Source organism: Alligator mississippiensis, chromosome 16, assembly GCF_030867095.1.
Source record: "Alligator mississippiensis isolate rAllMis1 chromosome 16, rAllMis1, whole genome shotgun sequence".
Taxonomy (NCBI): domain Eukaryota; kingdom Metazoa; phylum Chordata; order Crocodylia; family Alligatoridae; genus Alligator; species Alligator mississippiensis.
The window spans coordinates 9,200,026-9,225,931 of NC_081839.1; the positions used below are offsets into that span (position 1 = coordinate 9,200,026).

General features: G+C 52.2%; 1 protein-coding gene across 7 annotated transcripts in view; it reads left to right on the plus strand.

The window, feature by feature from the left end:
- The window catches only part of TJP3 (tight junction protein 3), a 40,428-nt gene that overhangs the window by 5,495 nt on the left and 9,027 nt on the right, over positions 1 to 25,906 (plus strand). For 3 of the 7 annotated variants that reach the window (XM_014599829.3, XM_019491231.2, XM_059719827.1), the window contains exons 2-10: positions 10,177 to 10,233; positions 10,966 to 11,090; positions 11,943 to 12,045; positions 14,338 to 14,848; positions 17,568 to 17,671; positions 23,461 to 23,623; positions 24,321 to 24,411; positions 24,812 to 24,876; positions 25,765 to 25,843. In XM_014599829.3, the coding sequence (XP_014455315.2) occupies positions 10,186 to 10,233; positions 10,966 to 11,090; positions 11,943 to 12,045; positions 14,338 to 14,848; positions 17,568 to 17,671; positions 23,461 to 23,623; positions 24,321 to 24,411; positions 24,812 to 24,876; positions 25,765 to 25,843 (1,289 nt within the window). In that variant the 5' untranslated portion in view covers positions 10,177 to 10,185. Of the gene's footprint in view, positions 1 to 1,641; positions 1,985 to 3,076; positions 3,183 to 10,006; positions 10,092 to 10,176; positions 10,234 to 10,965; positions 11,091 to 11,942; positions 12,046 to 14,337; positions 14,849 to 17,567; positions 17,672 to 23,460; positions 23,624 to 24,320; positions 24,412 to 24,811; positions 24,877 to 25,764; positions 25,844 to 25,906 lie in introns of those variants that run through there. The other 4 variants (XM_019491233.2, XM_019491230.2, XM_019491232.2 and 1 more) reach the window with 4 other exon arrangements.

Sequence of the window (25,906 nt, forward strand, 5' to 3'; positions counted from 1 at the left end):
AGGTTGCTGGACAAGCAGGGGAATTAGCTGTGCTTAGGAGACAGTTACCTTTGGGACAGAGGGAAAGAACCAACTCCCAGGGGAACTGTCTGCCTACGGCTCTGTGCGCTCGGTGTTTCCTTTGACCTTGCCTTCTGTATCAGACACAGGGAGGCGTGTGTGAGAGCAAATTGAGAACAAAGCGCTCTGTTGCACAGGTTTCGGCCAGAGGAGCTGCAGGGGAGGAGGGAGCAGCCATGTGACAATAGGTAGCTATGTTGCTTAATGTCTTTCTGGAAGGTGCTCAGTATTGCAGCCAATGGCTAGAGTGTGCAAACCCAGGAAGACTAGAGCAGACCGTGTTATGGCAGCTCCTGTGTGTTCGTGCTGGCCTTGGGGCTGTTTGTCATCCTCTGCTTAGTGCCAGCGCTGCTCTATTGCCTTAAAGTGTAAACACTGCCTGCAACGTTTCAACATGATGCAAGCCAGGTAAAGGGTTGGATTCTTGCTAAGAGCACCCGCCTCTGCAGGCAGGAGACGAGACCTGTGGCATGCGTCGCTCAGGGACGTGCATCTAAGCATGCTGCGTGTTAGATGAATCCAGCCAGCACCCCACACCCTTTGGCCTGAACAAGGGAATGAGGGGCACTTCTTTCCTTTGATCAACCTGTACTGTTTTGCCCTGCTAAAGCCAGAGGTACAGGATCACTGTGGGAGCAGGCAGGAGATGGGAGCCCATAGGAAAGGGGAGAAGCCAGCTGATCTGGAGGTTCCCAAGCTGCAAGCTGCAGAGATAATATCTCCTCCTTCCTTCCAGATGCTAATATGCATTAAAAGGAGCTATAAATTCCTGGAATACTTTCCTATCATTACTTGCCATCTAAAACATTGCTGACTTTTGCCACAGCATAGTTGGGCTGTTAGGTGGGGCCGCCTGTTCCTAGACGGCAAAGGGAGGAAGGTAGCCCACGTGATCCTGAATGGGAGGGAAGGTACCTACAAAGCTGCCTTGGCTGAAGTGTGGCCTGTGCTCCTGCGTGTCTGCTAATCCCTGGCCTGATCTATGCAGTCATTCTTGCATACGGGAGCATCAGTGCATGACACTTATGTAGCTCTTTTCACGTGGGCCATGAAAGCAATGCACCCATGTCTGCGAGCGTGCACTGCCGAGAGGGGTGGCAGCCATGGGTTACAATTTCAGTTGTCTGGATAGGGAAGCTGAGCTGGAAAGAGGCTGAGTGTTCGCCCAAGGGTGCAGAGCCAGGGGCTCTGACCCACAGACTCACGTTCTTCCTTACAAATATAAACTTCCTAGAGCCCTAACGCTGGCTCCTACTGCAGTCACTATTGAGGCTGAGGTGGAGTAAGTGCACCTTATACAGAACCTGGACCGTGTCCTTCATTAGTTCGCTGGCACAGTGGCAAAATCGGTCTTTGCTTTGGATTTGCTTTTGTCCCCAATGGCTGCTCCCCTGTAGAAATCTACTCCAGAAATCCTTTCCTGCACCCTGGCTTCCTGGCCGTACCTGACCTCCGTGCAAGTCTCCTTAGCCAGAACTGTTTCCCTGGGCTAGCTGCAGGGAAACCCTGGTCTGGATTTCTTTTGCCAAAGGAGAATGACTCAAAGGTAGGAGCCTGGCTGGAAGGCGCTCTCCTGGCTGGCAGAGAGCACCTGAGCACATTGGCTTTGCCTGGAATAGGTGTGTCTCCCACCTCGCTGTGTCAGCAGGAGGTGGGGCTGGGGGCCAGCGGAGGAGGTGGAGCAGCAGGTGTAAGTCCACATCTCACTGGGAGAAGGAAGAGCAGATTTAAAGTGCCTGAACTTCACTGAAAAGAGAAAAATCTCTCGGCCTCTGCCCACCTGCTCTGAGAAGATAATCTCCTTTGGTGCCGGGCACGCTTGGGCTCTTTGTTCTTTCCCGGGTGAAAGCGCGCGAGGCTCAGCGCTGCCCATGGGAGCAGCCAGCAGTCCGGGCCTCCGTGGAATATGAACGTGAGATTCCAGGCAAGTGTCTCTATCCCAGCAGGTGTGCGAGTCTGAAGAAGGCACTTCTGTGCAGGTAGCTTTGCATGCCCCATACCAAGCAACAGCCAGTGGAGCGGGGGAATAGGCTGCAGGGATAAACCTGGTAACTTGCCTCTACAAAGGATGAGAACCGTGGGGTGAGGAAACCACCTGGTCTAAGGGGAGGTGGAGGGAGAGGTGCATTTCCCCTGCAATGTTGCTCTCTTTGTGGGTGTCAAAGAGACAGCTGAACCTCTTGGCTCTCTGCAGGGGGTTAGTAGTGCCCTTAGCTTCTTTTACAGCCTGTGAACTTAGTGCTGGGAAAGGAAACTATGTGGGGACGGAAGTATCCAGAGCAGATGCAAAGTGGTGGCAGGGCAAGCGTCTCTTACACGCTGTCCCCAGCCATGTGCTTCCACCGTGATCTAAAAGACTGCAGGGCTTTCGCTGAAATGGCTGCTGTGGCGGGGTTACTTGAGAGGGATGGATTGAAACCCAACCCATTTCACGTTGAGCCAGTGGCAGCAGCCTCTGTTCATGACCACCTGGCTCTGAATTGTACCAGCAACCTGTTGATGTTTCTTTGAGGTTCAGAGCAAAGGGGCTGGAAGCACTACTGTGTTCCTGGGAGAAGTCCACTTGCTGCCTATCTTGCTCCCTTTAGGTTCCTCTCTGATACAGGAATAGGATAGGCCTCTGAAAGCTGCTGTTTGTGTGGTTTTGCTTCTATATGAATGTGCCATCCTATCACTTTTCATGCTGCAACCTGCCGAAGGTTGATGTTAATCTTACACAGACATGGGTGATGTATTTTGTATTCCTGTCACACTACGTTAGCTGCTTCGCCACTCCATTGTTCTCAGAAATGCTGTGCTGGGTGGGAGGACTTCTCCGGACCTCGGGGTTCTCGTGGAGGCACCGGTGCCCCTGCAGAGGGAAGCTTTAACTGAGCCAGAAAAGTAGATTTAAACCTCCTCCAAGTTGGGCATTTTAAATCTGCAGCCGACGTTTTGGCTCACTCCCTCTTCTTGCTGCACCATTTCACGTGCCGTTGGCAGGGTATTAACTGCATCACGGCACGGTTGTACTCCTGGAGCAGAAAGCGCAATGACACAGGCCTTGGAGGCACTGGTTTAATTGGGCTGTGCGTGGTGGATTCCGATCCTTCCTCCAGCTCCTGGAACGGGTTTTTTGTCTGGTAGGCTTTTTGTTTACAGCATGTTTTAGCTTTTCCTTTCTCAAGGCAGCTGGATGACTTTCCTGCTCAGATTACTATGAGGATTCCTCCTCTGGGGTTCTTGGAATGTCTCCTGCTGCCAAGAAACCGGTTAAGAAAGGCTCCTTTCAGAGGAGCAGGACGGCCGATTTGCCTGGTTTGGGCTGCTTTTTTCTTGTCAATACTAAAAGAGTTTGGACCCAAGGTTCCTGTCTTGCATTGCCATAAAACCCCTGTGATTCCAGTGGTCTCAGTGAAATTGTCCCAGTGCAGAGCAGAGAGCCAGACCTTGGTGTTTGCATGGGAGCTAACGATGGCTCCACTGCGAGCGACCACTGGCTGTCGTGGTCGTGGCAGCTGATTTTCTGGAAGCTGAGATTGTTCAGTGCGAGGCTGGGAAAGGGAAGAATGTGTGGCAAGGGTGGTGTCCAGGGTCAGAGACTGCTGTGAAGGATGGGCAGGAAGTGGGAAATCTTTGAACTTTCCCCTTTTTCTGTTATAATTAATGCCCAGGATCGTGGGGATGGGGAAGAGGCTGGGGCCTCACACGGTGCAGCAGCATTTTCCACGCAGGCCTTAAAACATTTATTTTCTCTCAGTTCAGACCTGCGCCACTCCCTTCTTTCCCAGTCTCGGGCCTCTTGACAATCCTACACTAATACCTCGTCATAAATAAGTCTGATCAAAGTTCTTTGACCAGCGTCTGATCATCATCTAGGTTTTGTAGGTGGGGCTATTAATTAAGATCTGTAATTCAGAGTATTTAGACATTCCGGATTGTGATAGTCTTGAGACAGCGGGTGTCCGAGCTCTCTCTCATAATACCCTTTGAATATGGACCTGCTTTCTCAGGGTCCAGTCTGCTGAACACTTGCGGCCAGGCTGAGAAGCTGCCTGCTTCTGCTGCACTTGTTCTTGGATTCCTGACCTCTTCGTGCTCTTGAGTTGTGCAGCAGTGCACTGTGCGTGGGGTGGTGTATGGGACTCGGACTGAGAGATCCAGGTGCTGTTTCTCAGCTTGTCACTCCGTGGGGTTTGGATAATTCATTTCATTACTCCATACACCGCTTATATGCCTATAATAGGATAAGGATCTTTGATAGACTGACATGCAGTTGGAATTGCCATACGTACTGCAGACTGGCTGGCTTGCATACAACCTTGATATCCCTTCGTAACTGGAACATACGTTAATCGCTGTGCCACAGATAATAAGCCAGGTTATAAGGGGGTCACCCACCTGACTCTGGGAAAGCAAAGGGGTGCTGCCAGGGAGTCTTGCCTTGGGGGTCCGCCCCCCTGGCTGGCCAGAGCGGAGGTCGTTAGTAAGGGGTGATGCTAATTAACTCCTGCACTTGCTGCTATTTTGGTTCCTTTTCTGACTGGGTCTCTTCCATGGAAAGGGGTATGTTGATTTTGGCTCAAAGTTGCAATCAGCACAGTACTGCAGGACTTCACAGGCTGCAGCTGAGCCTGCAGAGATGGAGATTAATGTAGTGGCTTGCAGTGCCATTCGCCTGGCAGTGTGGCTCTGAATAAACCTGGCTAAGTTCCTCTCTGATGCAGGCATAGGGCAGTCTCGGAAAAACTGCTGTTGGTGACTGACCAGAACCAAACAAGTCCCTCCCTGCGTCCTGGCCAGTAGCTGAGACCGCTAGATTCCCAGAAAGCAAGGCCTGGGCATGCCTTGGGGTATGCCTACATACTTGCCAGTCCATGCCAGTCTTGCCAGCCCCTTCAAGCAAAGTGAGTTAAGGTCAATGGCTGAGTTGGGGTAGAGCTCAGGACAAAAGCTCTAACCATTAAACCAGGGGAGGGCAATTATTTTTGGTGGAGGGCCGCATACTGAGTTTTGGCAAGCCAATGAGGGCCACGTTACAGGCAGCCAGGGACAGATACATATTAATTTTCTAAATTTTTAGGGGCCCTGCGGGCCAGATAGAATGGCTTGGTGAGCCGCATCTGGCCCCCGGGCCGCATTTTGCCCACCTCTACTTGAAACACACTGGCTTGTTCTTTCTTGTCCTTAGATGACCCATGTGAGAGATGATATCAATCGAACAGGCTTGAAATAGCGTTTAACTAACCAGCCACCTCTGTTAGGTTTCTCACTATGTAATGTCCCTTATCTATAGAGCAGACTCAGGAATTATTAACGATGCTTAATATTAGTAACCAAATCAGCTTTTCCAAAGTAACTGAAACAGTATTAGTAACCAAAGCCAAGCAACTGTTTCAAAACAAACACTTTCCAAGAGAGAAATCCATTTGGTTAATTCATAGACTCATTGCTATCTTGTTATAATGACAGACTTTTATCCCAGTTCACTGAGCAGATGATGTCTTGATACTACTGTAAACCTCTGGATCCTTATATGTATTTCAATCAAGTTTATGTGCAAATGGAATTAATGAGATTGTTTCTGCCATGGTGGCATTTGAAAGTGATAGGAAAGCTCCTGGACTGGCCAAGCAGCGGAGCCGGGTGGTATTTCTGTGCTTGGAGGTAATGGAGAGCTTTTCGTGCCATGTCCAATCTATTCCACATTTTGAGGGAATGATGCAGGCATCGGTGAGCAGAACCCTGATGGCTTTGGTGACAATTAAAATGGTCGGAAGGGTGAAATAGGGAGCCCATGGTATCTGCTTAGTGGAGCTACCAGCTGCAGCTACCTCTGTAATGTATCTACAGAGGAAAGAACTGGTTGATGGGAGCCATTAGCACATTCTGGCATAACAGCATCCCCCACCTCAGCCCATCCTCCAAAAAAAGCTTTAAAAAGCTGCTACTGACGGGAAAAGAAAAGGAGTCAGAGTAAGGTGAAGGGAGCCATAGAGTCCCTGGCGTGGGTGCTGGGAATAGGTGCATGCACAGAATGCCCTGTTCCGGTGGCAAACCTGGGTGGGAATCCAGATGGGGCAGTTGCAGGGACTCTCTGAAATAGGAGGCGGTGGGAGGGAGCACACAGGGAATGGAGAGTTGTCAGGAGCTCCCGGTGGATGCAATGAACTCAGTGTGTGACTTTCCAGTTATATCGCAGGGTCGCAATTCAGAGAGAGACTACCTTGGAGGTCTGAGGGGGGTGCTTGTAAGCTAGGTTTTGCCCCTTCTACGTGCAGCACCACTGCATGCGGCGCCTCCAGCAAAACTGGAAACTAATCCTATGAAAAACCAGCAGCTAATCCTTTGAAAAATTGGCAGCTAATCCTGTGCTTCTTAGTAAAGCACTAGAACAGGTTACCTAGAGAGGCTGTGAAATCTCCATCCTTGGAGATTTTTAACATACCTGGCTAGACAAAGCCTTGGCTGGGATGATCAGGGCTGGCCCACAATTTTTTGGGGCCTCCTGCAAGATATAGTTTTGGGGCCCCCGATCCATCAGGATCAAAATTGTGGTTAATTGCAGTATAAACTCACTGAAATAAAATAGTCGGGGGCCAGCTGCACACTACAGGGGGTGCGAGGTGGGGGCAGCATGTGTTGGAGATGCCCAAGTTCCCTCCCTGGGGCCGGGGGCAGGTCTGGGGCCAGGAACTCCCCCGCTTGGCCAGGAAAGGGCTCCCTGCCTTCATCGAGCCCTTTAAACGTGGCGCAGGTGGCGGCGGGGGGGGCAAGTGGGGCACGGCCCCTTGGCTGCAGGGCCCCCTGCGGCCGCAGGTTCTGCAGGACAGGACGGGCCAGCCCAGGGGATGATCTAGGTGGGGATGGTCCTGCTTTGAGGAGGGGGTTGGACTACACCTCCTGAGGTCCCTTCCAACCTTCATTTCCAAGGATTATATGAAGCTCTACTAAATTCTCTGGAATTCACCTGGGCTTTAGGCAGAGACGACTGTAGCAGGGTGCAGGGTCAGGGGTAAATCAGCCTGTTCAGGGCCCGGATGCGACGAAGGTGGGGTGGGGTGGTGAGCGGCCAGACGCAAAGCCGGTCCGGCTCCACAGGGCCCCCAAAGCGCGGGGCCTGGGACAGTCGCCCGGATTTCCTCCCCCCCGGGACGGCCCTGGCTGTAGGCACTTGGCACTCACCAAAGATTCAGAGCAGCAAGCGGATTCCAAGCTGCTTCCTACTTTTCCCTCCAAGAAGCTGCTGGTTCTCTCAGCCACTTGGATGGTGTGGTTTTTGGGTTTTGTTCCCCCCTAAGATCTCTGAAACATTTTGTTACTTTTTTTTTTACCGCATCTACTTTTCTGAAGGGAAGTAGTTTCTGTTGACAAACATCAGTATGCAGAGCTGATGATGCATTTTTCCAGGCCCTGTTAATGGTTTAAGATAATTTCAGGACAGCGCTTGGTGGTGGAGCACTAGTACCCAAGTGCATGTGAATCATTCAGAGGGTTTAACTCTGGAATGCCCCTTCTGAGAAGCATTTAGCTTGAGTAAACAGTACAGGTACAAGCCATTTTACTGCTTGTCTATGAGAATTGGCAGGAAAGTGGGTTGTCCAGCTCAGCTTCAGCGTGATGACTACTTTCTTTAGGGAGCCTTCCTTCAGCTGACTCACCCATGCGATTAGGCCAGCTGGATTCTTGTTCTCTCTAGATTTTGCAGGAGTCTTTGTACACAGGACTAAAAAAGACAGAATTAACAGAATGCTTGCCAGTGAAAATACAGTCCTTTGTATCAAGCACGTAGCTTCTTGCTCTCCTGCCAGGCAAAAGTGTCCTATGCTTCTTCTGTATGGTCTTTTGCAGTGTTGTACAGAAAGTCCCAGTATCCTGATGCAAATCATCTTCTGCTGTAGCAGCGTGTGCAATAAGACATGTTGGGCCATATGCTGATCATTTAGCTTGACTCATTGCTAGCTTCTGCAGGTTGCTTTCTTGGGCCCATTTATGGGATGCCCTTGGGCTAGCTTTGCACCGGGACTGTGCCCGCCAGCATGCCAAGCTGCCTTCAGCAAAATCCAATACTCCATGTTAGAGCAGGGGCTTTATGTAAACTCCCTTCAGTTGCCTTGGTGCTTCTGTCCTTACTTAGTAGTCCATTATGCAGCCAAATAAGATAATTTGACTGACTTAGTTACCAGTGGCAGCTGAGTTAATAAAAGCACGCAGAGGCCCTGCTGTCCCAACACTGTTGCTCCCTGCACCAGCTGATAGGGTTAAGGGGGTCACTGCCTGGGTATCATGCTCTTTGCAGAAGTGCTAGGCATACAGTTCATCACCCCTCCAGTTGTTTCACCCTTAACGTTTTGGTTGATTCACTTTAAAGATTGTCCCTTCCAATCAGTTTTTTGATACATTGGTTTTTCTGATTCACGACAAACTCCTTGTACATGGGCCTTTGGGAGAGCTGAGTTTTGGTCGTGTGCCTAGTTAAATAAAGTGTGGTCCTAACTCGGGGGTGGGCGAAATGTGGCCCGCCAGGCCATTCTATCCAGCCCGCGGGGCCCCTAAAAAATTTAGAAAATCAATATTTATCTGCCCCTGGCTGCCCTCATGCGGCCCTCAATGGCTTACCAAAACTCAGTAAGCGGCCCTCCGCCTGAAATAGTTGCCTGGCCCTGTCCTAACTGTTGGCCACGTTTTGGAGGTAGAACCTAGGCAATAAAACTACTGGAAATACAAGGGGTCTGGTGCAGAAATCCTTGGTAGCCACACTTTACCAGGACAGCTTCTTCCATCTCCCCTGGCCTCTTTCTCTGGTTTGGCCACCATCAATCCTTCCAGATCATGGTGTATGCATGAGAGGTTACCCAGACCTTCAACACTTATGCTTAGGCAGTAGTATGGAGGAGCAGAGGCTGCCCAGACCTTCCACCCCCTCTTTAAGACAGAATCCAAAGACCAGCCCGAGTCCAGACGTTTGGTGCCTCCATGGCTGTAGTTGTATAAGCATTCGGGAACTGAACCCAGGTCTCTTGTGTGGTAGACAAGGATGCTACCACTGAATCACAGGGGATGCCCCTGGCTTCTTTAGGATCTATTTTAAAATGTTGACACCGAAAGAAAAAGACAAAGAGAATAATAAAGTGGGGGTGGGAGGCCACACGGAGCCTTGAACTGTGGGAAGATGGGCCCACAGAAGCCCCCGTGGGTGGGAGACTGAGCCCTTTGTGTAGGGCTGGGTGCTGGAAGGGTATGCAGAGGTTTGCAGGGAGCTAGAGCTTTGTCCTTTATCGACCCTTTATCTACCAGACTCAGCTTCCATACAAATGTATAGGCATAAAATAAAAGAAGCATTTCCCAAAAATGGGTTCGAGTTAAACCTGGCCTTCAAGAGCTGGAGTTGCTTGCTTTCCTGCATGGAGCGCTTATTCTGCAACCAAGGCCACAACTGCAGCCGCAGCCAGGCAAAGGTTCCCCCGAGCTACCTCCAGTCTGGCCAGCACGGGTGGTAGCAGCAGTGAGGACAGTGGAGTGGGCTCAGGGAGCAGAGTTGGCACCCATGGGCCAGGCAGGCTCCCACAGCCCATGGTGAAGCCGCTTTGACCATGTCCCCTGGCGTGGGGGTGCCTGCCTGTGCTGAGCCCCAAGGATTCTGGTGCTTGGGGCCTTATCTAACACTATTGTTAACATGCTCCATATCTTCTGTATTCATATCTTCTGTATTCCTGCTGCACCCTTGACCCTTTGGGAGCGAAGGATGCTTGTGCATTCCCTCATTTTATACAGCCCACATCCCATGAGCCGGGAGTTGGTATCTATTTGTGGAAGGATTAACACCCCTGACCTGGCCTGGACACACCCTTAATGGGAAGCACTCCCCTCTCCAGCTGCAGCAGAGAGGCAGTCATTTAAATTTTAAAGGCTGGGCACATGGAACAAGAGGTGGGAGGAGGCAGTCTGAGATCTCTCAGTGGTTGAGCACTTCTTGGAAGGAGGCTGCTAGTGCCTTTGCAGCTGTGATTCTTTTTCCCTTTTCCAGTGCACCGTTCTGGGGCTGTAGGGAGGTATGAGGAGCGGATTTGCGCCAACTCTCTTTTCTGGGGCGAAAATCAAATGTGGTTAATTGATTGTCTGTCTTCTTACTCCCAGGTTACAGATATGGAGGAGATGGTCATCTGGGAGCAGTACACTGTGACGCTCAGCAAGGTGAGTGGCATCCCTTTCTGATTGCTAGGGAAGGGCTGTTGAGGGTAGTAGCTTTATTGGGTAGGCGGCTGGCAGTGGCTTATCTTGTGAGCCTCCTGAATGAAGTGCCCCTCTGATGTGGCTGGGATTTCACTGATGAGACCCTTGTTGCCAAAGTAGGATAATGATGGTCATACTTGGATGCTTCATCAGATTGTTGAGCACCTTTGTGAAGCATCATCCCAATCGTAGGGATGGAGAAACCGAGACACAGGAAATGGAAGTGTCTTGTCCGACGTCCCCAGCAGGCAATGGCAGTCTGCAACAGAAATCAAGTCTCTCGAGTGCCAGTCCCCAGCTTTCCTGTTAATGTTAGCTGACCCCCTGACAGCAGGAGCCCCCTCAGAGTCTCTTGTTCATGCCACCCAGCACCCAGTGCTCTGCCTGCTTTCTCCTGGGCACTTCTCATGGGGCCAGCTGTGCATTAGCCTGGACAGCATTGCCACCACCAAGTAGCCCCAACAGCTCCCCAGTAGCGGTGTGCCAGCTGGGGATCCTGTCTTATAGCCCTGTGCTCTGACTCTCCTGACTCCAGAGGGCAGTTCCCTTGCACGAGTCAAAGGAGACTGTTCCCAGCAATGCCGTTACTGCTGCCCTCTGCCTCCTGCCCTACCTTGTCTACCAGCAGCTGGTAACTCCTGATTCCAGCTCTGGCTGCATTATGTCTAACTGTGAATGTTTCTGTTGCATTAGGACCCTCGGAAAGGCTTTGGCTTTGCTGTCTCGGGTGGAAGGGACCGGCCCAGCGGTGTGAATGGGGACACCTCCGTCTTTGTCTCTGATGTGGTACCCGGGGGCCCAGCTGACGGCAGGCTCCAGTAAGTGGAAATGGGGCTGGTGGAACGTGCTAGGGAAAGTCTTATGACCAGAGATGAGGCTGAGGCTGCATGCTGGATTCTGGACTTCCCAGTCCCTGGGGTGTATCGGCACTGGCTCCATCTCAGTCAGTGGACAGAACAGCCCAAATGATTGCTGACCGATCTGCAGCTGGTAGTCACTATCTTTATGCCCATTTCAAAGGTGGGGATGCTGAGGTATTGGGACTCTCAAGGCAACAGAGTGAGCTTGGCAGACCCTGGATTAGAATTTGAGAGGTTCTGGTTTTCTATCATGCTCTGGACATGATGAATGAGGGTTGAATGCTGCCAGGGTTGGGAAACAGGTCAGCTGGGGTTACTAGTGTGGTGGGGGGAGAGCAGAGGCAGGGGAACTTGAGTCTCTTTCTAGGCAGGGTTGTGAAAGCAGATCCCAGCTGCCAGACTCCTATCAGTGTCAGCTTGCTGAGGAGCTCTGCCTCCCATCTTACTCTGGGGCAGCCCAGCTTCCAGCAGTGGTCGGACTGGGGACAGAGCGGGTGGGTGGAGAGGAGTTATGGTTGTGGATGGGTAAAGGTTAAAGGACATCATGTGGCCTTGGTGGGGATCTGGCTCTGGGGATATGCAGGCATGTGTGCTTGCCCTTTGGAAAGCATATGAGGGTTAGGCTTGAACTACAGAACCAACTGCAACAGCATCTGGCTCCCTGCAGCTTCCCGTGGCTGAGGGGCAGCTCTCAGGCATTTGAGGGTGCCATCGCACTTGGGTTAGTTGTGTCTCTGCTCACGATGGCCCTGTGCCCTGCTGGGGGAGTGTTGTCCAGGGATCTGCCTGGCCTAATTCTTTCCTTTCCAGGGCAAGAGATAACATTGTTATGGTGAACGGCCTTTCCATGGAGAATGTGTCCTCCTCTTTCGCCATCCAGACGCTCAAAACCTGTGGCAAACTAGCCAACGTTGTAAGTGTCCCGTAGCCTGCTGGGGAGCGGGGCTGATTTGGTTTGGGCAGGAAGGGAGGCTATTGGGGACCAACATAGATTCACATTCTGCTGCCAATGGCAGACAAGAGGGTCAGACTCAGCCTGTGGGACTGGGTGCAGCTCTCCTGAAGGTTTGACCTCCCTCGCCTTTAGCTCCAATGTTGCCCTGACCTTGAGTTGTCAGACATGAATGCTCAACTTTGAGTTTTGGGGTGTAGGCTAAACCCACATTAGCTGAATCCATTGGCTGCAAACACAACCAGGGCAATATTGCTGTAGGCTAACTCCATTCGAGTGACACTCATGCTCCAGTGCCTCCCTGCCTTGTCCAGAAGGGATTGCTCGTTCCTCCTACAGTTCATTGGGAAGAACACAGAGCAGTGCAAAGAGGCATGAGATGTGCCCTGGAAGGCCTAGTGCCATGCATAAATAAGGGGAGGGCTACTGAATGCTGCTGCTCCAGCATGGCTACTTTCACTCAAGCTGAGCTAACTTGGAGCATGTCTGTTCCACTCCCTTGGCCCTCCAGTGCACTGTGCAAAAACCTGGTCCCACTTGCACACTCCTGCTCGTGCCAAACCTGGAAAGGAGGCAGCGAAGTTGTAGTGGGGTGTTCCCAACACAGAGCATGAAAGCAGTGGGGGCAGGACACCTCCAAGCTGCCCTCACTTGCCTCCTTTCCAGGTCTGGGATGGGTTCAGGGAGGATGGGTGAGTGGGATGTGCTTCTCGGCGCCCTTACACTCTTAGGAAGTCGTATGGAGGTGCCTGCAGAGAAGTAACACGACAGCTGATAATGAGCCAGGCAAGATCTACCCAGACCTGGGTGGGATCCTATCCATTTACACTAAAGGTGGATCTGGGGCCCACATCCTCATTTTTGTGGACTGGGAGACTTTTAAAGCTAAAAACTCCAGGTTTTTGTGATGTCACTTGTTTAGATTGACACTTCCTGGGCCCTGTTAACATGAGACCTGACTTGCAAGAATAAACCAGCATCTTAAATTACTGCAGGGCACTGATTCATTGCAAAGTTCTCAAATCGTGAGAGAGGATAAATCCAGGAATAACCCTGGGCAGCCACAGCTGGAAGCCAATTGCAGTTATTATGGGATGGCAAGCAGCAAACGCCATCATTTAAAATAGCAGTGGAATTTATATCAAGGCCAATTTTTCAAACCTGTGCTTTAAAAAAAAAAAAAAAAATCACATGCATAATCAGAACAGCTTTTGAAAATCAGCATGTGAAGCTACGGCCTGGCCCAGAGCTGTTGTGAAATGAAGGTGATTCCATTAAAGGGTCCCAAGATGTAGCTCCCCAAGATATGGTTCAAACCATGAGCTCTAGGTCCTGTGCTCAGACAGCTACTTCCTGAGACAAGTGTTAGCAGAGCCTGGAAGGCCTCTACACATGGGGTAGGCAGCCCTCCACTGTCCTGCTCTCCTGAATACAGGCTGTGGACAAAGTGGCTCTGTGACCTGGGCTATTATTGCTGAAGCAGTGGAGCTGTGCAGCCCTGACTGGAGGAGGCGCACCTCAAGAAGCCTTCAAGTTAAAGGCAGTGCTCAGTGTAGTTTGGAGCAGTGCACCATAGTTCAAACCATGGTCGCTAAAAGGAATATTTAATCTAATGGGTAGCCCTTTGGATAGCTGGGCATATATGACCATTGCAAAGCCATGGGCCAGCAGGGAGTTCAGGTATGATGTTGGGAGTGAGTGGAGGAGAGGAAAGGGCAGTCAAGACACAAGCATTGGCAGAAGGGATGTAGACCAAAGGGTGGAGCTCAGCTGGTGATCACCTCCTCTTCTTGTTTCCTTTTTATTCATGCATGTGGAGCAGTGCAGCAGATCTGGATCCCCAGTTGCTGACAACATCAGTACACCATCCTTTGGGTAGGGGGTATGATGACTGGACAGCTATACTGGTAAAAACCATAGTGTGGGGGCTGTTATATCAGTAGAAAGGTGATATAAGCCAGTGTAGTTACTCCCCTTCTCCTGGGATAGGTTCCTATAAACCAGCACACTTATACTAACATAACAGCAGCAACACTAGGTAGGGGCTTGTGTTGTTCATAAAGCATTACTGTATCAGGGCCTTGGTTTTCACACTTGTCAGTCGGGGATAATGACCTTGTCCATCTGAAGTGCTTGGAGCTGTGCACTTGAGAAGCACTGTAGAAGTGCTTGGCTTGCCTTAGACTCAGGGGAGTTGTCTCTGTTTAGCAAAGCCAGACTACTTTACCAGTCCAGTCATCTTTCCACCTACAGACTTTGAAGAGACCAAAGAAAATTCAACTTCCTGTTACCAAAACCAGCCAGCTGAGCAGTCAGCCGCTCCCTGGCAACTCCGTACGCTCTGCCAACACTGCCCGATACGATTCAGATGGAGAAGACCAGGAAGACGAGCCATCACCACGGAGCCCAGGGAAAGAGTATAGGTATGACAGTTACAGCAGGAGCCGGCCCCAGGACGACATGGATTACAGTAGAGGGTACGATGGAGATTCCTCTAGTGAGAGGAGCTCAGGCCACTATCGGGATGACAACAATTATCGGAAACAGTTGTCCAAAGGCAGGAGGAAGAGCCAAGATGGTGGCTACAGGAGGCACAGCCAAGATAGTGGTTCGGATTGGCAGAGGTCACAGTCCACCAATGGGTATGGCAAGGAAGAGGATACCAATGGGCTGGCTCTAGTGTCTGGGTTCAAGAGGCTGCCACGCCAGGATGTCCTCATGAAACCCATCAAATCGGTTCTGGTGAAGCGGAAGGAGAATGAAGGTAAGGAGCAGCTCAAATGGAGGCTTCCCCATTTTTGCTTCTCACTGTCCCTGTCCTTCATCCTGTTGGACTGTACCACCCCTTTCTTATAACCAGCACCCCTTTTCTTGAGCCCTTAGTCCCCACATGTGGTAGAGGCTACTGAGTGAGTATATGGGAGGGACAGAGAACTCTGGCTTGAATTTGGAGCTGCTGGCCTGCACTCCCTGCACCCCCACTATCTCTGGGCCTCCCCCCAGCTCCTTGTTTTTGCTCTTTCTTGCCAACTGCCCACATCTGCCTCTGTTCTGCACTGCCTCTACCCCACCCCTCTGGGCACTTGGTGGAGGGGCAGGCACTAGGGGGAGTAGGCATAAAGGGGACAGGCAGAAGGAGGGCAAGTGGTGGAGGGAGGCAGCAGGGGGCAAAGTGTGGGAAGGAAAGGGGTGGGGATCAGGCTGCTTGACTCCCCCCTGCCACTGCTCCTTTGTCTACTGTAGCAGTGGAAGGTACAAATTTAAGATGACCCTCTCTAATGGGGCCTTCCCAGGGCTGGTTTGACTTTGGCCCGCCCACATGTCTCTGAGGCGGGCTAACCACCCATCTATGTCGCCTGCCATGCCTTGGTGATAAATGATTACGATGTTACTCGGGTGGGAGGCTGCCCATTCTGAACCCTGATGTAAAGGGGAATATCCTCAGCTCCGTTCCATCCCTACACTGTGACCCGAGCCTCACAGATGGCATCTCGGGCAGCTAAACCCAGCTGTACCCTTCACCCCATTAGCTATGTTTGCCTCTTTGGCTCCCCCTTAGGCCCTAGCCCTGTCTCAAGCCAGTTGGGATCTCGAGGCTCTTGCTCTCTGGGCATCCCTCGTGATGGGACACCTTGGCCCTTCAACCCCCACTTTGGGTCCTTGCCCTAGCATAGATCAATCAAGGTTCCTCGGGTCAGGTCTAAGCTGCATGCCTGCTTTTACCCTCACAACTCCACTGGACCAGATAAGCCTCAGACCTTTCAAAGATCTCCCCGGCCTGGATTTCCCCAGCCAGGACTGCGTGCGGATTGGAGGTTATTAGGCGTCCCCTACCAGGGAGGTTCATGGTCCTGGCACTTCCTGGGGCTGCTGTGCCACAGGCAGTCCCACCAGGCCTACCTACCCTGGCAGGGTGCAGTTTTATGTCATGCCCAGGACCTGGGGCTTCCTCCATCCCCATAGCCCCAGCTCATACCTTCAAGGTGTTCCTGAGCCTCAGCTCAGCTGATTGATGTCTCTCACCAAACTGCTGCTTCACCCTATTTATAGCCTGATCTCAAAAATGGCCACTTCAGTGAAGCACCAGGCTGCTTCCTGCTGCAGCCCTTAAACTGGCAGGCACCAACAATGGCCTGCCACACCCTCCAATAGTTAAAGTCTGTGTATGGAAAATTTATAACAAACTAGCCAATTGCCCATCAAGAATGATTGATTGGTTGTTTGTTTTTTGGGGGGAGGGGGGACAGCGGGTGAGGACAGAGCCCCACGCCCCCCCCCCCCCTTCCAGGCCCACTCCCCCACTCCACACCGCAGTGACAGGGGGAGGGGAGGAGCAGGCCCAGGTCTGATGAGGGGGAGGACCAGGCCTGAGGGTGGGGAGAAGACAGCCCATGGGGGCAGGGGGAGGAACAGTGGGCCCAGGGCCAATGCGGGGGAGGGGGGTAGAGGAGGAGGAGTGGGCCCTGGCCTGAGGTGCTGGAGGAGGCCCGCTCCTTCCCTGCCACTGCCCCATCTGGCTGGCTTCTCCCCCTCCCCGCCCCTCGTGCTCACTCCTCCTCCCCCCCCACTCATGTTGGGTCTGCTCCTCCCCCACCGCTACTGCTCGGCCCATGTCAGCCCTACAGGAGGCAACAATGGAAGGGGGAAGGAGCGGTCCAAGGCCAGCGCTGGCCTTGCCCCCCACGCTTCATTGTCACCACTTGCAGGGAGCGGGGGGGGGGAGTGAGGCCAGCACTACTGGCCTCACCCGCCCCCCCCCCCCCCAGTTCTGTCCGCTCCATCCCCTGTGTCCCCACCATCATGGCGGTGCTCCACTACACCGCCACCTCCTGTCTGAATGCTTATTCACACTCTGATTGGCTGTTTCAGCCAGCCAATCAAAGCGCGAATAAAGCGTTATGGACAGACAGACAGAAAGACAGACTAGGGCTTTTATAATATTAGAATTCATAGGCAGGCCAGGTTCTTTGAGTAGATGTGATACCTTTTATTAGAGCAACTGAGCAGTTGGGGGAAAAAAGTTCTTATCAAGCTTTCGGGTGCAGTCACCGTTCTTCGGGCATAGGGAGCCTCTGCTGGTCTGAGACTCCAAGGAATTCTCACTGGAGTCTCAGACCAGCAGAGACTCCCTGTGCCCGAAGAAGGGTGCCTGCACCTGAAAGCTTGATAAGAACTTTTTTCCCAACTACTCAGTAAAAGGTACTCAATAAAAGGTATCACATCTACTCAAAGAACCTTGCCTGCCTACATCCTTAGAACAACTCAGCTACAACCAAGAACCCAATAACAAATTCCTAAATTTTCGACATGTAGAATCTAGTTAAATAAGGTATCGCCCGGCGAGCTCCGCAGCAGGAGTCATGAGGGTGTGGGGAGGCGCCTGTTGGGCTCCATGGCCCATGGTAAGCTCTCAGCTTTGCACACCAGGTCTGGGATTCCTCTAGTCCCATTTGCTGAACCTTGCTCTTCTTCCTGGATTGCAGAATATGGCTTGAAGCTGGGCAGCCAGATCTTTATCAAACACATAGCAGAATCCGGCTTGGCTTCCAAGGACAGCTCGTTGCAGGAGGGGGACCTCATCTTAAAGGTAGGTGGAGGACCAGAGGGACTGGCATCAGCTTGTCCCTGATGCGTGAATGTTTCACTTCAGGGCTTACCACTGTCCCTACCTAGATGACCTCTAGGGACATTTGGGTGCTGCCTGGTGAGCGAGTGAGACACTATATTACACTGTTCCCCCTATCCCCACAGTGGTTTGTAGATGGGGTGACTATCATCATTCCATCGCCTGTTAGGTTATTTGTTTGCCACTATGGCTTTGTCTGGACCAGGATTTAAAGGTGGGTGCAAGTGAGAGAAATCAAGCTGGCTAACAGGATTTTACCACTCCTGTTGTCTTGTCTCCAGGATGCATGCTGGAGGAGTCACGGGCATCTCCTACCTCTTTTTTTGGTGTCTGAAATTTACTCTTGCAGGAGTTTCATGCTCCAAGTCTATTGACAGTGGTGGGGCCCAACCGCTGTGGTGTTAACTGCAGAAACCTCCGTGGTGGTATTGCCCTCAAACAGCACAACTGGCTCACATGTGAGGGGTCTGCCTGCTGTGGTGTGAACCCAGAAGTCTCCAGAAATGGCTGAGACCTCCTGCCTGAAACACTGGAGAAAGCCTTGTAGGCCCAGTGTCTGCGAACGAGGCAGCTTTTGCACTGCTTTATCTGTTCTGGGAAGAGTGTGGTCTTCTGTTCATACAGTTAATGGGACAACTCCTGGACGTGCTGGGTGCAATTCCTCTGACATACAGGTGCCATATGCCAGCAGAGCACACTCCTCTCTGCGCCTTTGTGCAGCTAGGCAATGCACAAGGAGAACCACCGGAGTAGAAATCCACCCATGCCCTAGGGAACTGCTCACTCAAGAGTTCACATTTCAAGCACTCCTCCCAAAGTATACTTGGGACCAAAGCAAAGTTGAAAGATTTGTGAAGGCTGCAAAGAAATACCATGCAAAGCTTTACTTACAGATCTGCAATCCATGCCTCCAAAGAGCCCTCGGGTGCACAGGTGTAACAGGCAGCGATTTTGCTTGCCTGCTCCAGGTTTTCCTTGCCTGCCTCAGGGCACAGGGTGTCCCCCTGGGTGGTCTACACCAAGTGGAGGGGAACGCCCACTGGACAATGCATGCACGGCACTGGATTTCACACCCTTTCAGCTGGTGCCAATGAACCTTTGGTTCTGCCTACACAGTAAACAGAAACAAAGTTAACCAGGGCTTTGTCTTCACTGCACAAAGGGCAGGTTTGCCATCCCTTTAGCCAGCTACTTTAGCTTTCTTGGGGCAGGTGACTATGAGTAATTTTTGGGTTTTATGGGGGGTGGGGAAGGGATAGGAATGGGGAATGGTAGCAGTGCTCACCCCCTGGGCTCCAGAGCCATGCAAATGCAGGCGCTCAGGTCAGACCCTGCACCATTCAGGCCAAGGATACTCAGCCCCTGGCCAGATCCAGCATGAGTCCATGGGGAGCCCAATGGGCTGTGGCCTTGCACACTAGATCAGGCACACAAGGTGGTGTGAGGCTTGATCCCAGTGTGTGGGGGTGGCACAGGGTCCCAGAGCCCAGTTCCAGCGTGCAGGGTCAGATGGGGGTGGCATGGACACGCAGGGCTGGGTGGGGAAGCTTGGGACTTTGGGGTCTAATCCCAGCATGTAGGGGCCAGCTGAGGCAACATGGGGTTGATCCAGATATGTGGGCTCAGCCTTGACATGTGAGGCTGATCTGGCCCCTGGACTGGCCCCATGCCACTCCTTTGGTCCACAGGGCTGAAAGGCGAGAGCAACAGATTTGGGCCAGTCCTGCACTAGCTGTCTCGTCTTCAAGTTGTGATCTAGCCTCAGTCAGCTGCAAGTCTCACCTTGAGCTATTTCAGTGCAGGCTGTGGGCATGCAAATGCGAGAGCCTGCTATTTAGATACAACTCAGATTGGTTAAAAAAACAAAGGTTTTAAATTGTATTTAATTAGGAACCTTTTTTGCTCTGAAAAAAGTCATTTCTCCCCCTTCTCTCTCCCCCCAGTGACTAGGACAGAAATTACAATTGGCCAATTTGTTTTAGTTTCTGTGCACAGGGCCTAAGACAACTTGTTGGATGTGAGGCTAGGGATCAGTCTCTATCTATCTCAGTTGACCTGGGATCAGGAGCAGCAAGGTCAGATAAGAAGCTGGTGGGAGGGAGCAAAGCTAGAACAAAAAGTTAGGGTGGGGAGAGAATGAGGTTGGATGAGACGCCAGCTGCAGTGCGGGAAACCAGTTGGATGAGGAGCTGGGAAGAGGTACTGGGACTGACTGAACAAGGAGGTGGGCATGAAGGTGGGGCAACTGGGGCTTAGACTGTGAGCATGGAAAAGGAGACCAGAACTGGCTGGGTAAAGGGGCTGGTATAAGAAGTTGGGAAGGGGAACTGGCTAGGCAAGGAGAATGGGCTTGTCATGAGGAGGTAGAAGAGACTGGAGGAGGCAGAAGAGTCTGTCCACACAGAGGACAAGCCTTTGCAGAGTCTGGGACGGCACCTGAAATTCTGGAGTCTTGCTGCTGCCTCGCGGTCAGCAACTACCTGTGAAACCCACTGGACAATGTCTCCTCCCCCGAGAGATGACCCATGGTGGGGTGCACAGCCCGGGGCAAATCAGCCTGTGCGTGGCCTCTTAACACTGTGGGGCCATGGTACCCCTGCATGGGGGGTGGTCTCTGTTTTTTCTGCAATGCAGTGCTGAGCCGCCAGCTCCAGGCAGGCCCTGCAAAGTGCGGGGCCCAGGGCGGTCGCCCCGATTTGCCGCACCCTAGGGACGGCCCTGACTCCCCCTCTCGTGACACTCTCTCCCCACCTCAGTAACCAGTTGTCATCCTCTATCAGCTCAGGTGGCAAAAGATCTAGGGGTTGCAGCTGGGAAAGCTGTGGGTGTTGAGATGGTGTCCCAGGACAGGAATTTGTTACGCTTGTTTGTGTGGTCTTTCATTTCCTCATGTGTGTTTATTTTGTTCCCGGATGTTTTTTAAAAAAGACTATCGTTAAGGTTTGTGAATTCAAATGCTCAAAGTTAGGCAATGCCAAGACACTTTGCCTGTCTGTGCACAGACCCTGATACAGTTTTCTATCGTATAATCACTTAGTTTTCCTCCACAACACCCCTGCCTCTTAGCACGCTCAGTGAGCAGCTATTTGGTATTCAGCCAGTCCTCGTGTTTAACCAGTGGCCCCATAATATATTTCCATTTCCTGCACACTATTCACACCCAGCTCGGAGGAGAGAATCACTTCCTCATGGACTGCTTCTGCAGCCTTTATTACTACAGTGTCAGAGTACTAAATAAATATTGCTGGGGACAGATCCAAGGGGTGTGGGGCAGAGCTGCACCCAACTTCAGCTGTGTATAGCTTGCATAGTGAGTTCTCTGAGCATATTGGCATTATGATGCAACTCCTACTGGATCTCCATGTGTGCTGTGAGCTCTGAGCTCACCAGCTGCTTGGTGCAGTGTCTGCTTTTACCTGGATCTGGAGCTCCGGGTGAGCACTGCCACTGTTCACCCTTCCCTTATCTCATCCCCCCTGACCTCACTCCACCCCAAATTCAACGGCAGGTAAAAAGAGGGAAGTCAATGGAAAATGTGGAGCTCCAAGGGGAGCTGGGCTGACATGTCAGTGAGCTCAGAGAACAAACTGGCATCCAGGATTGTGCCTAGGGGGCATATGGCACACTGCCTCAGCTGTGATCCCAGATCTGTCCAGGAACATTGCCACCTCTCCCAGTCCTGGTATTACTCCTTGTGCTGTTTTAGAGATGGAGAAAGATTAAGGTCAGAAGTTTTCACCACTCTTGGGTGCTAGGACCTGACTCTTTCACAGCGCTTGACGTTTTGCAGAGCTGGATGTATCAAAGCACCGATCACCTTGATTTAGTTGCAGCATAAATGATCAGCAGTTCTGTAAATTGGACTCCAGGGTATCGGGTTGGGTGCTAGACAATGAAGGACACACAGTGGGTCCTGTTAGGTGACTTGCCCAGCATCATGAAGGAACTCTGTAGCAGAGGCAGGGATCAAATCTACTTCTCCAGGCTGTTGGCCTTTCTCACTCACTGGACACCTTCAACTTGTCCAGCAAATGGGCCAGGGGTCCCAGGGACAGCAGTCTCATTTCCTGGTCAGTCCTGATCCTTTTCATGGGATGGAGCTGTTATGGGGATGAGTGAGCTGAGGAGTCCTTTGAAAAAAGGCGTGCAATCTAAAATCTCCATCTTCATAAGGAGTAGGCCTCCTGGTGTTTCCTAACATTGGGGGCTTCTCTCTGCCCCCTGACTGCTGCCTTTTTAATGCAGAGTTTGATGTGAGCAGTTTCATGCCGCAGCAGTGCTTAGGAATCTGTTATGGATCAGAGCCTCCCACCCCACCACCTTTCTCTCCCCTCACTAACCATTGCATGAACACGGATCAAACACCAGGCTGTGTCCTGGAGATCTTGCCATCTGCTGCGGCCGAGCCCTCAGTGAGTCTATTGGCAGTAGTTTTCTTGCTGGTCCCTGGGTGCCCGGGTTTATCCCAACCCTTTCCTTAGATGTAGCATTTCAAAAGGGCCAGCTGCCTGCTGCATCACCTGATTGCTGCAGATGACAACTCTGCCTTGGCAAGGAGGTGATGATTTTTAATGCATAAAAATTTAGGAGAGCTTTGTCTAAAGTCTCACCTCCCTGGGTGGGTGATTTGGAAGAGGCAGTTACAGTTCAACTTGATCTGCAAGTATATTTTGCAGCTTGGGCACATCCAGGAGGGTTCCTTGTTGGGGGAAATTCCCAACGACAGAACAAAAGAGCAATGCCCTCACTTCCCTTCAGAACTGGTGTGATCAGAGGCCCTTCTTTTCCATAGGGAGAGATCTTTCCATCAGCTCCTGGTCCCCAGCTTAAGTGGTCAGACTGGGAAGAGAAGAAGGGCAAGCCTGGGTGTGCACACGTGTGTATGTGCCTCCCAAGTACACTCATGCTCTAATAGCGTCCTTTCCTCTTCACTCAACTTTCCCCTCCAGTTAGAAAGCCCCAGTGATATTTCCCACCACCTTTGCAGTGCTTTGGAGGCCCTGAGTGAAAACCTCTCTAGCAGTGCCGGGGATTGTTTTCTTCTCACTGTCAACGATACAAATGACAGGACAAAGAGCAATGGTCTCAAGTTGCAGCAAGGGAAGTTTAGGTCAGATATTAGGAAAAACGTCCTCACTAGCAGGGTAGTGAAGCACTGGAACAGGTTACCCAGAGAGGTTGTGGACTCTCCATCCTTGGAGGTTTTTAAGACCCAGCTAGACAAAGCTTTGGCTGGGATGATTTAGTTGGGGACGGTCCTGCTTTGAGCAGGGGGGTTGGAATAGATGTGACGTCCTGAGGTCCTTTCCAGCCCTCGTTTTCTACAATTCTAATATAGTGTCCAAGAGTTTGTCCTAGTGCTCGAGCAGATTAGTTTTGGCCTCAGACATCCCCAAGTTGTCTCTGAGGAATCCCTTTCCTGGTTATGAAGTAGTTATGAGGAACTTGAGACAGCCTGGGCCTAGCCCCATTGAGTCAACAGCTCTGCCCTAACCTGGTAAGAACCCTTGTATAAGGAACTCTGGCATGGGCATGCCCTTAACGTGGTGAGACCAACTGCCTGGCACTGGATTTCTAACCTGCGAGCGCTGCCTACAGGAATGGCAGATCTAGATTTTGGGATGCCGTGATCTGTTTAAACTGCCCCAGGTACTGCTCTTGGCTGTTCCCAGCCCAAGTAAAGGCTCCTACAATGACCTCCTGTGGAGGGCAGAGGTGGTAGCACCGTTCTAACTTTTTTCCCTCTCTAGATTAATGGCATCACGAGTGAAAACATGTCTCTGGGTGACACCCGCAGACTGATTGAACGGTCAGAGGGGACGCTGACCCTGCTCGTGCTCCGGGACAACCGGCAGTTCCTGGTCAGCATCCCTGAAGTGAGAGACAGTGACAGTGACAGCTCACAGATGGATGGTAAGGGGAGGTGCCAGGCCATGGGGAACAGTCTAGCTGTCCATAGCCAGGGCATCAGAGGATTGGCAGTGCTGTTCGTGGCATCGGAGGTGGGAGGGAAGGTGCCATAGCTGCAATTGTGCTTGAACCCAAGGGTCATTGGCTGAGTCTGCAGGGAGGTCAGACACTCTGATGGCTGTTGGTCACAGGTGGGAGCCCCAGGCGACTGCTGGACTCCACTAGGCAATCATGGCACACTCTGAAGGGACACTAAGAAAAGTTTCCCTTCCTGGGTCAGACTGTCCCATCACAGAGCTGGTGCATAGAGGGGTTTTCTGCCCTGAACCTGGAAATGAAACTGGTTGGTAGCTGCTCCTTTGTAGCGCAAGCTTGAAGGTAAAAGCAATATTGCAAAAAATCATCAGCCTTGGCTTCTAAAAGGAGATCATCGGAGAAATGTGTGGCAGGGCCGCGTGCTCTGGGAGCTCCTTGTCTCAGGTAGACGAGTGCTCCCATGGGGTTCTTGTGCTTGCTGCACCAGGGAGCAAGAACCCTTCAGCCCTTGCCATCCTCTGATTGCCCATTGGGTGGACCTGCCCTGCCGCAGCCATCGGTTTGAGGGTCCTGAATAACTGTCCTGATGCACTTGACTCTGGAGCACCCAGCACTATGGCTTGGAGGCTTCCTAATGTGAATTTCTCCCTTCTTTTGGTTCTAGACATCTCTGACATCGGCTCTGAATTGTCCCATTTGCCCTCAGCAGAGAGTGCCCAGCGCTTCCCAGGGCCCCCCAGGATGAATTCACTGCCGTAAGCCTCCGCCTGTCTCTCCTTCTCCTCCCTCTTCTAGTCTCTGTCTACCTTTCCCCGGCCTGGCCGGTGCCTTGGGAGGACCTCCCCTGCCAGCCCCTCAGCCTTATGGTTGAGCTTTACGCCGATGTGCAAGTGAAATGTCTCATCCCTCCAACAGTCTCCCACACGGCCTGTTCCAATAAGGACAAGCTGGAGTCTTTCAGGTAACATGCATGCTCCAGCTGCTGCTTGAGCAGCCTCCCTAGCAAGGCTAGTGGTCATTGGATCTGGGCAGGGGAGCCCTGGACTTCCTGAGGAGAGAGCGCTCACCTAGGGCTGTCCAGCAGGGGAGAGTTGTAGCCAGGAGCCAGCAAACTTCAGCGGCTCTTCTGAACTCTCACCTCTTGCTTTGTTCTAGAGAGGGGAGACAGGGCAGCAGAGAACCAGCAGCTGCCAGGCCAGCAAATGAAATGCCCGTCTCAGGTGAGTCCTGCCTGCCCGGTGCTGGCCTGGGGAAGCAACAAGCTTGTGGGCAGTGTCCAGCTCTCCCCAGTTCATAGGTCCACGGGGCCTGTCACCAGGAGGCTGCTGGGTCGCATCCAGCCCAGCTCGCTAGTTCCTTTCTGCTGAGTGGTCACCCGAAACAAGCCCTGGCCATCACATGTCCCCAGTGTGACAGCAGGTTTCCAGTTGCCCTTGTCTTCGCGGAGTGGTTGGGGTGAAGAGGTTATGGAGACTGAACTCCTGTGCCCCAAAAGGAGGTCTCTCCTGGCAAAGGGTGAAGGATGGCTCGCCAGGGGATGGTGGGGCTTGGGATGTCTATCTTGCCTCCGTCCTACTGCATTGCTTGTGCAAATGAGCAGTGGTCTCCGGTCTGCTGCTTTACCAGACCTTGTGACAAAGGGCGATAGCCCTGGCTCCAGACAGCTGGGAGTTGGGTCACTAGAAGCTAGACTGTCTCTAGTGTCCCAGTGCAAAGTGACTGTGGTTGTCACCAGCAGCCCAATGTGAAGTCTCCAGGGCTCTGGCTCATAGCTGCGTTGAGGTCCCACAGGTATCTCTTAGGCAGCCTTTCCATAGGAGCTCTTGAGATCTGTCTGCCACATGGTGCTTCTGCATGCAGCTGAGCCCAGCAGCATGGGTGCTCCATTCAGGAACCATCTCCTGAGTGTTCACCTCTGTGCTGCCTCCCACAGCTGTGCAGTAAGAGGCTCTCTCTGCCCTCCAGAAGCCCTTCAGATGCCCCATGACCCCCTACTTCTAAGTCTCCACCCAGCAAAGCTACTGGGGTCCCCAGAGCAGCTTGAGCATCCTGGGGGGTCAAGCAAACTGTTTACTGCTTCACTCTCTCCCTCCCATCTTCTCCTTCAGACTCCCCAGAGGCTGCTGAGGAGGGCGGCTACAATGTCACCTACGGCTCCCCCACTCCCAGAGCCAGCGAGAAGGAGGGGTGAGTCGCTGGCCTGAACTGGCCCAGCCTTGGGGACCTTCCACAGCTCCCCTGCCTGCCTGG